The 15,548-nt window shown below is 51.9% G+C and overlaps 1 protein-coding gene across 12 annotated transcripts in view; it reads left to right on the plus strand.

Annotated features, from left to right (window-relative positions):
• The window catches only part of NCOR2 (nuclear receptor corepressor 2), a 404,021-nt gene that overhangs the window by 292,972 nt on the left and 95,501 nt on the right, over window positions 1–15,548 (plus strand). For 11 of the 12 annotated variants that reach the window (XM_048821124.2, XM_048821129.2, XM_048821125.2 and 8 more), the window contains 3 exons: window positions 3,413–3,537; window positions 4,452–4,624; window positions 8,034–8,096. In XM_048821124.2, coding sequence (XP_048677081.2) covers window positions 3,413–3,537; window positions 4,452–4,624; window positions 8,034–8,096 — 361 coding nt within the window. The remainder of the gene's footprint in view (window positions 1–3,412; window positions 3,538–4,451; window positions 4,625–8,033; window positions 8,097–15,548) is intronic. The other variant, XM_048821126.2, reaches the window with a different exon arrangement.

Raw genomic sequence — 15,548 nt, forward strand, 5'->3', positions numbered from 1 at the left:
AGTGACTCAGCCCTGGGAGCACCCCTAACTACGTAACACCCACTGTGGCTGGCTGGTGTTAAAAACACAAGGCCCCTCTTTTCACTGGCCTTCCCACAATAGCTCCCCAAACAAGCCCACCCCGCCCCGCGCCTGGCAGCCGAGCAGCAAAGGGGGAGCGTGCGGCCTTGGCTAGTTCATCCCATGCTCCCGGGGTCCTGGCATCACTCGGACACCATGGCATGGGTTTGGTGGGAGAGAGCTGCAGCAGGCCCTCTGGGGGAGCGCTGGGAAGTTGTGGCAGGGTGGGTAAAAATCTGTGGCTGCTCAAACACCTTCCAGCCCGAGTGGGTGTGATGCGGCGAGGGACACTCTGTCCCAGCCTTTTACACACACTCTGGCACATTGGCATCTGCACTTCCTGGGCTGGCGTCACGCAGAGTAATTCAGTCCATTGCAAGGGAGAGGGAGGCAGGTCTGCTCCCCTTTTGCTGGACGTCAGGAAAGGGCAGTAACAAGGGTCAAAAAAAGTCCTAAGATTTTTTTTCCTAAAACCCCTTGTGCCTCGTTGATGAAATGGTTACTAGGAAGGGAGTGTGCCGGTTCTGACCAAATTAGAAGCTCTAGCCCACTTCACCCAGCCGCCTCTCCTCAGGAGACTGTCGGGCCCCTCGAAGCTCAGGGAGTCTTGCTAATCTTGTGGCTCTTTGTCCAAGCCGAACCTAAGCTACAGAGTTCACTGGTGAACCACATCCATGACTCAGAAAGGGTCATGGAGTTCAGGGCAGCATTGTTGCAACCCAGGGATGTTGTTGTGTCCTTCCCCGTCAGCGTGGTCTTTGCCACGTGCTGTGTTCAGAATGATCCTCGTGCAGCTCTGCGCCCCTCCTTAACCACCTGCCTGGGGGTAGCAGGGAAATCGGGCCTCTCTGCCGCAGTGCAGGGAGAGGGACTACGAGCATGTGACATATTTGACCCTGTTTGTGTAGAGGGGGTGGGACCAGGCCAGTGAGGGAGGAGGAGCTGAGGTAGAGGGAGAGTTTCAGTCTCAACTGAGCCTTTTGGTGGGTGTAAATCAGACCCGTCGCATTCTGGAGACACGGGTCCCTGGAGGTTGTGAGATTCCTTTTTGCCGTGAGAGTGCTACATGCAAACCCAGCCGCCTTGAAATGAATGCAACAGTTTGTTAGCATTAGTGAGTATTATTAATGAATGACACTAAGTTTAGCCCCATACAGGCTGCTCTCGCTAACCCACAATGAGGTCTGAAAGATCCCGCCCCCAATTTCCTGCCATCTAACGCCCTCCACTGCTGCTTCCTGTCTATGCAGATGCATTGGCAGCAGTTCCTCTAGTGTGATCTTTTGGATGAATGAGTACGTGCATTGGGGATTTGGCTAGACAAGGGCATTTTTCTGGCTTTACCCTGCAGGCACAGAAGCACTTGCTTGTAGGGCCTTGTTATTTACGCTTGCATCAATGCACGAGTCTAAATGTCCTGTATTGATTTGATGATGCGGCATTTAAATAACCAAACGGCTTCTCTGAACTTGCCTGATTCTTCTAGCAGCTGTGTGAATTGGTTTGAGAGAACATCTCTTACCTTTCAAGGGGCTCCCTCACCCCAGAGAGAGGAGCACTGTTTCCAATCCCAGATCTCGATATAAACCCTTTAGAGCCTGCCCCTCTGCAGTGAGTGCCACATCAGTGGAGCTCCGTGCCTACACAGGCCCAGTGGCTGCCCATGCAGAATTCATTGCAGGAGCGGGAGTGGTCGATACTTAGAGACATTTAACTATCGCCAGCCCTGAGAGCCCAGGCTTCCAGCTAATCTGGGTTTACCTGCCCCAGAAATCTCCTGAGACAGCCTGTTGCAGGCTACAGAGCTTCCAGCGGATCAGAGGAAGGTTTGAAAAGCAATTGCGTATTCTCTGAACTGTGGTTCCAACCCTTTCAAAGTTCTCTCGTCACTATGTCCGATTCTTCGCTGCTTCACGCCTCCTGTTGTCATTTTCACTAGTGCCCAGCAGGCGTGAAAGGCTGCCCTTCTGATCTGGCTGGGCTTCCTGCTCCCGTTGTGCAGGTGCAGATGCCACCGCAGGGCGGCAGGCAGCAGAGAATCAGCCTCGCTCTTGACGGTTGCCATTTGGTTTGTGGCGAGCTGGGATCCCATAAAATATAAACCCCCACCCCACACCAATAGAGAGGTGCTGAAGTCATGAGCGCATCCTTAAAGTGAAGCACGTGCCTCCAGTACTTTGCTGAATCAAGGCCTTAAAGAACAAGATGTTTTCCTGTCACTTCCCGTAGCCCATTTCAGTAGCTCTGCACGTCTCATTTAGCACTAACCCTTTGAGGCACAAGAGTTGGCTTGGCGCAGAACGCTGGTGCACGGGAGAGCTGTGTTCACAGGCAACACTGGGGTGTGCCATCAAATCGCACGTCTCTGCCACAAAGCACCTTCCTAGCAGCTGCAAACGGGCTGCACAGATCATTCGGGATCAGCCCTTCTGCGGATCAGTTCAGTTGGAGGTTTCTTCCTTTCAGCCTGTGGAATCCTCTCCCCAGGAAAGCTGCACTAGGCAAGCCCCGGTGGATGTACTGTAGGAAACAGTCCTGTATTAGCTGGGGAGGAGCGTGGCTTAATAAATCATTTCTGTCTCTAATTTCTACGTCTCTGTGGAATTCCTTTCATTTGATGCTAGCCAGAAGGAGGGCTGAGGAACCGGGCCTCCCCCGTGCTGTCTTCCTGCAGCTGCAAAATGGAATCCAGCATCATTATTATCGTTTTAGAAAAGTTCCTGTTTGGTAACATGAAATGCCTGGAAGCAGGGCGGGCTCCTGCACGAACTGTCTTGGAGGACTTGTGGCACCTTAGAGACTAATAAATTGGTTAGTCTCTAAGGTGCCACAAATACTCCTTTTCTTTTTGCGAATACAGACTAACACGGCTACTACTCTGAAACCTCTCTTAAAGGAGGGTAAAGACAGGTGGGTGCCTCACACCCAGCAGCGTTTGGGGCAAATGGGAATAACAGCTTCTCAGTGAAGTGTCTGTCAAGCTGTGCGGATTCTCCCTCAGGTGATCTGGGGTCAGGCTCACTTCTTCTGTGCAGAATGTCTTGCGTCGCTTGACCCAACACGCATTGCGTCATTGTTAGCCTCATAGCTTCTGTAGCCTTTCCATTCACCTTAATGGGCTTTGGATCAGGCCCCTAAGCACAGACCCAAAAAGGGCTCTGATCTCTGCATTCAGCTTTCTGACCCGCTGGCCTGCAGATGTCCACACCGTGGCTTAAGCAGCGCTTTGTTGTTTGTTTCCCCTCTCAGTCAGCCCCTTCAGCATAGTTTAAATGCGCTTGTTTGGTTTAGTCCAGGTGCTAAGATTTATCTGCCTCAACATTTCTTTTTTGAATTGTCCCTTGTTTTGCAGCAGCAGCAGCAGATGCCCCGTAGCAGCCAAGAGGAGAAGGATGAAAAAGAGAAAGAAAAGGAGAAGGAGGCAGAGAAGGAGGAAGACAAACAGGAAGCAGAAAACGATAAAGAAGAACTGACAAAGTAAGCAAGTTTTCGCCTTTCTCTCTACTCCTCACCCCTAGGGATCATAGTGTGCACTGGTCTGGGAACGCATCATCTCAATGCTCCCTCCTTCAGGAGAGCCGCACTGGAAGGAGTGGGAGGGGAAGTGGTCAATGTTTTGAAGTGCATCCAGCAGAATCTGGGCTCTGATCCCAGTACTGGGTGATCCTTTTGCAGGTTACCTTGGATGTGCTGTGTGTATCGCTCTCTTCTCCTAGCACGGCGCAGGCTAAACCTGCTGCTAGCAAAGGAGCGAGTCTATTCATTTATAGGTTTCCCCTCTTCCCCCACATTCCTGGCGAGCCTAGAAGAAATCACTGACTTGCTTTATAAAGCCGATCAGTCCATGAAGCAGCTTTGATACCAGGGTTTATTTTATTGTTGCAAGATATTGCTGAGCCTCCTAGAGTCAAAGCAGAAATCAGGATGCAGTGGAGCATAGAGCTTCACCTTTAGTGGTGTTGAGGTCAATGTGAGATCTTCCAGCTCAAGGGACGGACCAGTTTTATAAGTGTGCCTGTCTTAATGCTTGGCCCAGCATGGCTTAGCAGGGAACGCCGGATTTGTTGCTGGGAAAGGTTGGCAGGCAGACTGCTAGCTATCTGTAATGGGCTTAATACTTGACTTAGGAGAACATCTGGCTTCATTATATCCAGGCTGCCTAGACATTTACCAGCAGGTCCCTTTCAGAAAGATAAATGAGGAGGAGGTGATGATAAATTTGAATGGCCCAGCGTTAAACCTGTCTCTGTCAGGTCTCTGCGCGCTCTTGGAACTGCAACCATCTGCAAAAAAACCCAAAAAACCCCAACCCACCCAAAGTCAGGGAAAGTGCCCTCGTTGCAAACTCCTGAAATAGATCCCGTCACCCAGTGATTTCCCCGCTCTTGCAGGGAGAAGAATGACGACACGTCTGGGGAAGATAACGACGAGAAAGAAGCCATCACTTCCAAAGGGCGTAAAACTGCCAACAGTCAGGGCAGGCGCAAAGGCCGCATCACCCGTTCCATGGCTAATGAGGCCAACCATGAGGAGGCGGCTGCTCCACAGCAGAACACAGAGCTGGGTACGTACCGGCTAGGCACAAAGCCTCCGTAACTCAAGGTGGGGAGGAGGGATTTGTAGCAATCCAGCCAGCTGGGTGGAGGGAAGGCCTTAGGAACAAAGGCTGCTGGGTTTCGCCTCTGTTTTGTCACTGATTCATTAGGCAGCCTGGGACAAGTCACCATGCCTCAGTTTCTCTATCTGGACATGGACAGTATTCTCCTCCTCCTACAGCCCTGGCTCTTTAAAATTCCTCCTCTCCTGAGGAGTGTGAGTGACGTTTCACCAGCACCTCAGGATTACCCAGTGGAATTCATCTAGCTGGACAGGAGGCATCTCAAAGGGCCAGGCCTGTGTCTCACCAGGTGAGGTTTGCATCACGTGGAACCTCAGCTGGAAAGCGCTGGAGAAAGGCAAAGGGAATCGTGCCATTTTCAGCAAAGCCGTGCGATCTTCATGCAGGCATCTCTCTACTGCCGGTGGCTATTGAGTGCGAGGCCATCCTTGGGAGTCTGGCTGGTGGAGTGTCTTACCATGTGTCCTGAGGCGGGCTCAGACTGCCCGTGAGAGCTCCACAGCCAGCAGATTCCCAGGGCGCTGCACCTGCCCGGGGGCCTCGCTTGGAGTCATTTGCTCATTCTCCCTCCCTGCCCTGGCCCCCCGCTCCCTCCAGTTTATAGTGTGCCTGGGCTCAGAAGCAGTAAGGATGAGCGACGGCTCTGACGCAGCTTGTTGCAGTGACCGTGGTGTCGGAAATCCAGGCCTTGCCTTTGTGGGTACCACAGATGATGGCTCGGTGAAGGGAAGGCTGGGACAACTCTCTACCTGTAGCCTGTGATGCCATGTTTCTTCCAGAGTAGGAGATCCTCAGCACATCACTTACTCCTAATACTTTCTGTCCCACGTGGTCTGTGCTTGGGACTTTGCTTGTTGGGCTAGCCTGTTCAACGCAGCTCTGATTCCCTGCCCCGTTTCAGCCAACCTCCCTGCTGTGCAAACATGTGTGCAGTGATTTCAAATGAGAGGACCCAATATGACAACCCCGGAACATCCTGAACATGCCATTATGTTTCCTGAGACTTTAGGGCATCTCAGGCTGTCAGGGTGGTACCCGGGGTGTCGTCAGAAACGAGAGAGAGAGAAGTCAAACTGATCTCACCCTAAAATGCAGGGACAGACGGCTAGCGTAGCCCTTAGTTTGGAACGACAGGAGACAAGGATCCTGCATGCAGCTGAGACCCATACAAAGGTGATAGCTTCCACTGCCAGCCACATGGGGACTTGTAAGTGTTGAAAAGTGCCATATCCAGGCGATGGTAGATGGTGTGTGTCTTTCCCTCTCTTCTATGACTGACAGAAAGATGGTGGTTGCCCCTGGGAACTATCCAGGGCTGTCTTTGATAAACCGACTGCAGTATTTGCCTGATTCCCTATAGCAAATACTAAAGAAACATTGATCCATGCAAGACAATTAAAAACATTTTAGGGGTGACCTGCCTTCTGTCTATTGGAGAATTTCCTTACTGAATGCGGTGTCTTTATTAGTATAAATTATGTCTGTAAATGTCCGTTGATTCATCTGCTGAGTATTGACTAAACCCGTGACTGAGCTCTCCAGGGCAACGACTGTCTTTGTGGGTATAGTGCTAGCATGCAGGCATTATGCCAATAGCTATCGGGAATAATCCCAGTCATTTAGGTAGCATGTTTCCTCCAGAGGTCTCCAATGGAATCATAAGCGGGGAGAAAAGACTGCTGACAATAGTAAAGTGACCAAAAAATGGGCTGATGTCACTGGCCTGCCAAAACAATCGGTTACACTTTGTGTCTCCCCAGGAGTGATTTAATTTAGGTTGGCAAAGACAGTTACCGCATGTTAAATACCCATTGAACATTAAAAAACAAACAAAAACCCCATACTGTGGTTTAGCTACAGCACGTTGCAGCTCCCAGTAGACATCTGTTACGTAACTGCTCAACCTCCATAAATATCATTAATCAAACCCAATAGGCCATTTATCTGACATTTATTTAACATACACTAACAATCTTATTAAAACGCAATTAAATGCCTAGTCAAGTGTGTTTGGGATACTTAAAGCAAATAAATTTTGAAGCCCTAATTTGCCCATGGAGGGGGAAAGAAAATTCACAGGTATTGATTTTGTTCTACCAGCTGAGCTAACATGTGCTGGCTGGATCTCTGTGGGGACTATATTTCTAATGGAGGAAATGACCTGCAGTGACTTCCACGAGGTGACACCTGCAATCTGGTGCAGTCAGCTATGAAGAAAATGCATTTTTCTCACTCCCAGGCCCTGGTACCTAACAGGTTGTGGGCATCAGAGCTGTACTCTTCCCCCTCCAGAGCCCAAGAGCCTTTACAAGCTTCTTGGAGATGCTGCTTCTCCTCCCCACTCGTGTCCTTTAACCTAGCCTGTTGGCCTAGTTTCCATTTTAAAAGAACATGGTCAAAACCTCTTTCCTCAGTGTTGAAATAATGCTCCGCCTGTTGGCAGCTGAAACGGAAATCTGTTTTCTTACTGGGGGCTGTCTGTCTCTGACTCACATACTGGTTTGTTGTTGTCGGTTTGCTCACATGTGCCAGGCTGCCAGCAGGATTATTTCAAAGTGAAGACATTACTCAGGCCCACAATGTCCAGGGCATGGAGCATGGGGGTGGAGAATATAAGTGAATGCTGGGCATAGCTGGCACCCATCTCTTACTGTGCTGGTTGGAGGGCACGGTCGCATCCAGGCCTCTGGAGTGTCACTGTTGCTCTGAGGTTCTCGTTGGGTGTGAAAGTGACTCAGACGTAGCCCAAGGTGCTGCATGCAGAATCTCTGGAAATCTCTGATCGCCTGGGCATTGCACCATCTCTCTGAGTGCATCACATTTGCTGACGACTGGCTCCCCCTACTGACTCTCCGCTCCCCGGGGGTTGATCAGTATTGTTGAGTTGACGACATCCCTGCATCCGGGCTGAGTTCTCAGCTCTTGCCACCCCACCGACGACACCTCTCCACACGATTAGACTAAAATCAGTAACTGCGTCACCTTTTTTCTGCAAGACCAGGGCGAGTGGGACCATTATATCACTGGCAAAACACAGTTTCCCTAACGGGGCTGGCTTGGTTTTCCCAGCCCAAAGCTACCTTCCGCTCAGACCTTCCGTCAGTGTGCCGAACACTATGCTGGCTCGGCGATATTGGGCCTGGCACCTCCCCATATCTAAGCCTGGCACGGAGGCTTGTGAAGCACTTTGGGATGCTCAGATGAAAGGCGCTATCCGTGTACAGTGTATTCTGATTGGAATGGCTGGCATTTGGGCGCTAGTCACCCTCCTGAGATTTTCTGGCTCAGTTGCTGTGTTTCGTACATTTAAATACCTCTCGCCGTGACCGCTTGGTTCTGTCTCTTTATTTTTCAGCTTCTTTGGAGATGAATGAAAGTTCTCGCTGGACAGAGGAAGAAATGGAAACGGCCAAAAAAGGTAATATACAATACAGTTTTTCCCCCCATCTGCCAGTTCTGATGGTCTGGAAAAGAAGCCAGTCTGTGGAGTTAGATGGTACTCGCCCAGCACAGACAACATGGGTGTGTTACCACACTGAATCTTGGGGGCCTGATTCTGCTCTTCTTTACACTGCTTTCACCCACTGTGTAAACCCATTGACTTCAGTGAAGTGACTCCTGATTTATGCTCGGTTTAGGCGAGCAGGAGCGAGGACTTGTATAGTCTGAGAAAAGTGCTTTTGTGTTAGTTTTGGTAACAAGCTACAAAGTTGGCAGCAAGTTTGGGGATTTTGTCAGCGCTTGCTCCAGGAGTCATACGTGATTGATTTGGGTCATGGCAGGACAAGGTGGTGTAGCATTGTCCGGGCTCTGTGCTGAAGCGAGGTCGCTACAGGAGGTGGCTGCATGGCCAGAACTCGTGTCGGTGTCGAACTGGGAGAGCAGGTGGTGGTTTGCAGGCCTGGGCTAGATAGCTGGGGTTTAGCTCTGTGTCACGGAGTTAAAGACTGGAAGGGCTCATCTAGTCTGACCACCTACATATCACAGGCCATCGAACACCACCCACCCACCTCCACACCAAGTCCAACAGCCAGAATTAGACCAGAGTATTTTAGCCTCAGGAGACTGAACTGTTGTGTGCCACAGGCAGAAAACTGGAGGGACCAAGGTGCCCAGTGCCCAAGGTCCCTGCAGTGGCAGGAAATTGTTTTAGTGAGATATACCCAGCCAAGCCCAGCAGGTAATCCATGACCCATGCAGAGGAAGGCGACCCTCTGCCCCTAAGGTCTTTGCCAATCTGACCTGGGGGAAAATTCCTTCCTGACCCCCAATTTGGGGTCACTTTCCATGTGTTCGTGATACACACGTGGCCCCACACTGGTAAAAGGCATGTACCCTGATGTCCATGCAGGGGGACTCCCATGTGTAAAGAGAGTAGAAGATAACCTCCCCAGCCCATAACTGCACAACTGCAGTCGCCCACTAATGGCAAGTCAGAGTTTCTGATCTCTGCCGCCTCCTTTGGAGGATGTGCTGCTGTTCGTAAAGCGACTGCCACTGACGCATCATCGGCCGAGAGCCCCCAGGCCCCCGAAGTGCGATCGCAGATGGGGATTCTCCTGCTGAACGCTGCGACAGGGCTGTCCCTTTAACCGGGGCGAGGCTGCTCGCCGGAGGAGGTTTGTTTTGTGTCCTGTGGCCGAGAGAGAGAGAGAGAGAGAGCCCATCGCTGAGACCGTTGTGTAAATGTGCTGAGTGTAGCAGGCTCCCCTTGCCACTTCCCCCTCGTTTGTCGGACTCCTGTGCCAAGATTTCTGCTGTTTAATTTTTTCCAAAGTCATGTCCTGTTGATCTGCAGTTGAGTTCCCAGCCCGTGTGGAGTGCAGCCCTCTCAGCTTGCTCCCTTTCTTCTGGCCTGTGAGTAGTGTAGACGTGCAGCTTCAAATGGAAACGAGCTTCATTTGGGGACAGCAAACGCAGACAGACTTGCTGGCAGGTGTTCGATCAGCTGGGGAAAAGTCCCTGCAGGAGGCACCTGGAGCATAGCCTCTGGCCTCTCACGTGCCTGCAGCATCCCGGACTCGGTTTGTGTCGAATACGAATACACCGATATGTTTGGCTTGTTCTCATTTGAGCCATTCGGACCCTCTATAAACCCCTGGGCCAGTCTTGTGTACGGCCAAGCATTACTCTCTCTAGACTTGTCACGAGATAGACTTCAGTCAGGCTGCCTGGCTGAGCTCCAGCTGCTGGGATTAGCAGCTGCCGGTCAGTGGATTTCTGCTGTAAGGATCCCTTTGAGCAGCCCCCTCTTTCCGATTTTACTGTAGAAGAGCCATGTAGGCTGCACTGAAAGGAACAGTCTTGGTAGCCACCCACCTAAGCCAGCATGGAGGATGGAACTTTGGGGAGGGGGCATCCAGTCGCCCCAGCACCTGTCCAATTTGCATAGAAAGGCAGCAGGCAGTGCTCCAGCCTACGCAGGGTTGGATCAGTCCACGGGAGCGTGGGGTTTGCCCCCCCCCCCCACACTTGCATGATGTTTCCCCCATGCAGTGGCCTGGAAAGTAGCGAGGTTTCTGTCTCAGGTGTCTGCAGGGAAGCTAAATTCCCGTCTTGCCAGGCCCCAGCCAGCTTCACAAGGCATTTTCCTGTTGAGTGCACCCAGCGAGTTTGAATGCGCTCTAACCGGCACTTCCAAAGCTTAGGGCTGGATTATTTTTTTTAGCCTGCAGCTGGTTGGCATTCTGAACATTCAAAAAGAACCTCAGTCGTCAGTCCCAGTCTGATCCTTCCAGCTGATGGCTGTAAGGGTAAAGCCCAGCAGCACGTATGCCAAGGAACTTGGTTTGGGGCAGTAAAGCAGTGTAGTTGAATAATCTCTCCGGATTGCAATCTGGGTGAGCATATTCAACAGCACTTGCAAAGCGATGCTGAACGGAGAGATTTTAAGTAAGAGAAGGAGGTATTACGGACATAGGGTGAGACAACAGTGGGGAATACCATATTATTAAAGTTAACTAGAGGAACGAGAACGTTGTACGGGTGAAGTTCTTGTTTAACAACACTTTTATTTTGTAATAGACTTTGATTCGATAGTCTGCCAAAATGTACAGCGACTGATGTAATTATGGGGCCGTGTGTTCTGATATCATAGGCTTCTTCCATTGCGACTGTGATTCAAAGGTATAAGCAGGCAGTTTTGATTAGCTGTAGTTGCTCCAGGAGTTACCTCACTTGCTTTTGGACCGGGTGGTGGGTAGACAGCAAATCCACTCCCATTGGCTTGGACCTCAGGCTGCGTCAGTTTGGATGGAGTTTTCACTTCAGGATGGTTTATCCTTGCTCATGCTCTCACGCCCCGGACCTGGGAGTGCTTAGCTCGCTGCTAGGTTCGGGGGATTTATTGAAGAGCTAGTGACCATTCTAGATGCAGCTCAGGGCTTTCCCCAAAGCTTTAACATGTGGTTTTACTTTGCAAAGGGACTATGTAATGCTGGCACCTTCTTACTCAGCAGCTTTTCCTCCCTGTGCATCACTGGGGCTTAGATCTGCTGACTTCAGGAACAAAAATAAGCTTTGGCCACTTTCAGTCGTGTGAACTGTGCTGGCTCTGCAAGCCTAGGGCTAAGGGGTCTGTCCCACTTTGGGCCTCCTCCGCTCCTGTTCAAACACATGGCAAGCATTGGATTGACACAGGTGAGGGCATACTCAGAGGAAGGTGGGCGGCTGCGCAGGTGTTGTTTGGCCTGCAGCACCTTCAACTCAGGTGATGATGCACAAGAAGGGAAGCGACCCCCACTTGATTCTCAGATAGCCAGGCTGAGTTTTCAGGGCTGGCAGTTAGAAACACCAGCCTTTTTACTTGTAAACTAGCACGCACATTGACATTAAATGAATTAAACGGGTCCACATGAAGCCGCCTTCTTAGCCTTCTTCTGCTTAGCTTGCATGTGTGTGGAAACACACTTCACTGTGTGTGTGCACGCAAAACGTCCAGATTTCTGCTCTGTTGCCCCCTTCTGCTCTGTTGCCCCTTGTGCTCTTGCAAGGAGCTGTCAGAGTAAGCGGCAGTGTAACACTGCGAAGGCACTGGGTATGTCCCCTGGTGCAGAGAGAACCCCTCACCACCACACATGCAATCACCCACGCTTGCTCCGTTCCAGTGTAAAAACCTGCTGATTGAATTAAACCTTGGAAAGAGAAGCTGTGTGTCAGACCTGTCTGGTCTTTGGCTCACTCCCCCTTCCATGACTGCTGTGGTCTAGCCGGGAGGCAGGCATAGGTACTGGGACATCTCCATCATTGGAGGTTTTTAAGAGCAGGTTGGACAAACACCTGTCGGGGATGGTCTAGATAATACTTAGTCCTGCCTTGAGTGCAGGGGACTGGACGAGATGACCTCTCGAGGTCCCTTCCACTCCTATGATTCTATGACATGAAGGTATACGGGTAAGAGAAGTGGAAATGAGCATATACAACATTAGGTAATTCTCCTGGACTGGTCGAACCCTTGTGTTGGCTGGGGAGCATCACCAGGTATTGGGGGCAAAATCAGATACAGGGGCCAGATTCGCACCAGGGGGATCCCTTGCCTCTGTGAAGCATCAAATTGAGCAAGAGCATAGCCTGGCCCTACCTAGCCCCAGGGTAGCCTCATGCACTTCTGGGGCCGGGTGGCCTGGGGCAGGAAGTGGCAGATAGTTTGCACTGCGGTGGTCCCCACTCCAGCCCAACAGACGAATGGGGCGGGGGGCTAGAATTTGTTAGCCTCCTGTGTTAGCATCTGCATAGCTGACCCTTAAGAGGTGAGGAATCTCCCCTCCCCCAGCATCTCCTTTGTAATGCTACTGTATCTTTCGGCCTTCTAATCCTTGATTAGAGGTGGGGCCCGGGCCCCGCTGTTCACATCCATCAGTCCAGAAGCAAGTTCAGGTGGGAGAGGTTGGTTCAGCTATTTACACTAACAGCCAAGCTGCAGAGTTGGGCCCTGGCTCCATGCTTGCCTAAATCCAGACCCTGTCCCACCCAGGGGTCAATCAGGCCCCGTTGTGGTTTATCCTGGCGTTGTGTAGCCGCCTGAGGGGGGTGGAGCAGCTCTCTCTGTCTCACGCTGGTCTCTCTGTCATGGCATGTGTCGTGTTTCTTCACGAGGTAGCAGAGGCACCCCAGGGTCAGCTCAGGGAGCGTCAGCACATGAAATACAAAGGCCTGTCAAGGGAGCGGGTTGGTAATGACTGTAATTTCCCGCCTACGGTTGAGTTTCAAACAGATTTTTCTTTTACCAGTAAGGGAGCAGGAATAGCACCTCAAGTAGGTGACGAAACAGCCAGATTGCACTCCAGCAGCGGCTTCTCGCTGCCTCCGTTCTTTGGGAGGAACCCTGGCAAGGAGGAGCCACGTTTCCCCCAAAAGATGGTAAAAGTCCCTCTTGGATTATGGATGTCAGAGGGGAAAACTGGCTCCTGCTAAAGTCTTGCAGACGGACGCTGCCTTTCCCTCAGATGGGCCGCGTGGCACGGAGAGGGCAGCGAGGTCCGAGTTCAGCGGGAGGAAGACGTGAATCCTGCCAGCCATGGAGTGGGCCGCTCTAGAGTTCTGAGACTGAAGCGAATGGAGCAGGCCCATGTAGCTGAATCACCAGGGGGTCTCGCTCACTGATGGGCTGTAACAAGGAGGCTAACCTAGGTCGGGGAAGATGTGGAGGGTTCATAAAAACCACAGTGAAGCGTGAACATGGCTGATGTCCCAGAGAGCCCCTCAGTAAGGGGAGACATGGAGTGAACATGGGCCCATCTCCTGCAAGCTGTTGTCAAGAGGAGAGGAGGGAGACCACACTAAAGGGGAGTTCCTTGGCCATTGCAGCCAGGGGAGTCTGCAGCAAACCATGTCAGACCTGCTCAGTTCGCGGCACTGCGCCGTGCAGTGAGATCATGCAGCGGCCACGAAAATGGCCCCTGGCTGTGAGCACCCCTCTCTTAGCTAGGAGCGGGAGATTCTCTTGTGGGGATGGAGAGAGTTTCGTTGCAAGTCTCCTTCGCATCAGCAGAACATCTTACAGACGCTCGAACTGACAGACTTGGCATGAGCCAGAAGCTCATAGGAACAATCTGGATCCCCAGGCTGGTTTCTGAGGAAGACTGGCCCAGATGGCGCAGATCACAGCTGGCGAGAGCTGGCGTTTACCGATAGTATTGCTGGCCCTCTGTAAACACCTTTGGAGGAACTGCCATACCATATGTTTGCTGCATGCTGCACAGAGAAGTCCCTGCTACTCTCATTGGCCTGGAACTGGGAGTCCTGTGTTCTGTTCCAGGCTCTGCCACTGATGTGCTCAGGGACCTATTGAGACTTGCTTTGTGCCTCAGTTTCCCTACCTGCAAAACAGGGCTGCTAATGTTATATACAGTCACACACTTGGTAAAGCACCGTGCGATCTGCAGGTTAGTTTGGCTTGTGTTTTTTCAGAGCAGTGTATCCAAACTTATATACTTTTCGGACTGCTGTTGGAGGGGATGGCTTAAGCTTAAGTTCTGTACACACTGCCTCTGTAATGCTAGTCGTGGTCGGAGAATCCCAGCCCCTTCCCAGTAACACCCCATCCCCTCAGCTGCCATGCTCACTGGGCAGGCTGCTGTGCTTGCAAACCCGGGACGGGTCTCCATCAGTTGTAGGAAATGGTTAAAGGAAGAACGTGAAGGGAGAGGGGGTCAGAGGGGTCTTGGGAGGGGTGTCGCACTAGGGTGTCGCTTTTGGGATGAGATCATTTTTTTAAGTGTAACCATGATCCGTTAATCCAGTCGAGAGCCCGTTAAGGGACCCTTTTGTGGGCTCGCTCATGCGTTGTTCTGAGAGGCGAGACCTGGGTGGGGCGAGGGCAGCCATGCTGGAGAGTCGGGGGAGAAATAATCGAGAAAGTCTGTGACCGTGGAGAGCTTGAATGAAAGCCACGCTCCCTGCAGTGCTGCTTTCCTCTGTCTCTCACGCGCCAGCAACCGAATGCGCTTTAAAGTGTTCTCGCAGGTCTGCCCACTCCTCTTCCTTCCTGCCTTCGTTTCTCAGGTACTCCAGCCTCACTTTCCACAGACTGGGGAGGAGACTGTCCCCACGCCCATGTCCTGGCCTATCCTGTCTGCATGGGCTCACTGCGCAGCCGGCATACTCTGGGTGTGTCTGCCTGTCCCTGTCTCCCCTGCCCTTGGAACAGGCTGAAGTTATCCAACCACTTGTTGGTCCAGCGTTATCTCTGCACTCTGTTTGTTTTCTCTACCTCCTCTCCCCGGAGCCCTGTGACCTTGCCAGATGGTCGCGACCTTCGGTTGAAAAGCGAGGCAGAGGGGAGACGTGTGGGGAAGGTCTGGTCCGGTTCAGTAGAAATCGAATCTGGCTCACACCTCCTCAAAGAAAAGCCTCTTTGATTCATTTCAGAGCAGAGGAAACTATTAAGCAAAGCTTTGTTTTCCTGGCTCACTCCCCCTGCTGTTGACATTCAGATGAGAGAGAGAGAGAGACAGAAAGTGAGAGAGAGAAAGGAAGTGGGTGCCAAGTTGGCCGCACCCCTTGTCAGCTTGGGTCAGTGCCACGCTCGTTATTAATGCTCTGTCTAGAGGTCACATTCAGACAAACCGAGCCTCTGGGTCAGCCAGAGGAAAAGATTAGAGCTTGTTTGCTGCTCCGCCGCACCCCCCCCCCCCGGCACCGATCTCCTCCCGGCCCGCAGCTGGCAGGAGGGAAGCTGCAGCGCGCGCGCTCGACTGCTTTGCCGCCGCGCCCCCCCCTCTTTTTTTTTTTTTTTTGGCAGTGTTGGGCATCTCTTGAAACTGCACGGGCTCTCCTCCCCGTACCGCTGAGCGAGGAGGTGAGACCGGAGCGGGGGGGCAAAGCCACTTCAGTCCACCTTAACAAACGCCGCTCGAGACTGCTGGAAAGC

The sequence above is a fragment of the Caretta caretta genome, chromosome 15 (assembly GCF_965140235.1).
Source record: "Caretta caretta isolate rCarCar2 chromosome 15, rCarCar1.hap1, whole genome shotgun sequence".
Lineage (NCBI taxonomy): Eukaryota > Metazoa > Chordata > Testudines > Cheloniidae > Caretta > Caretta caretta.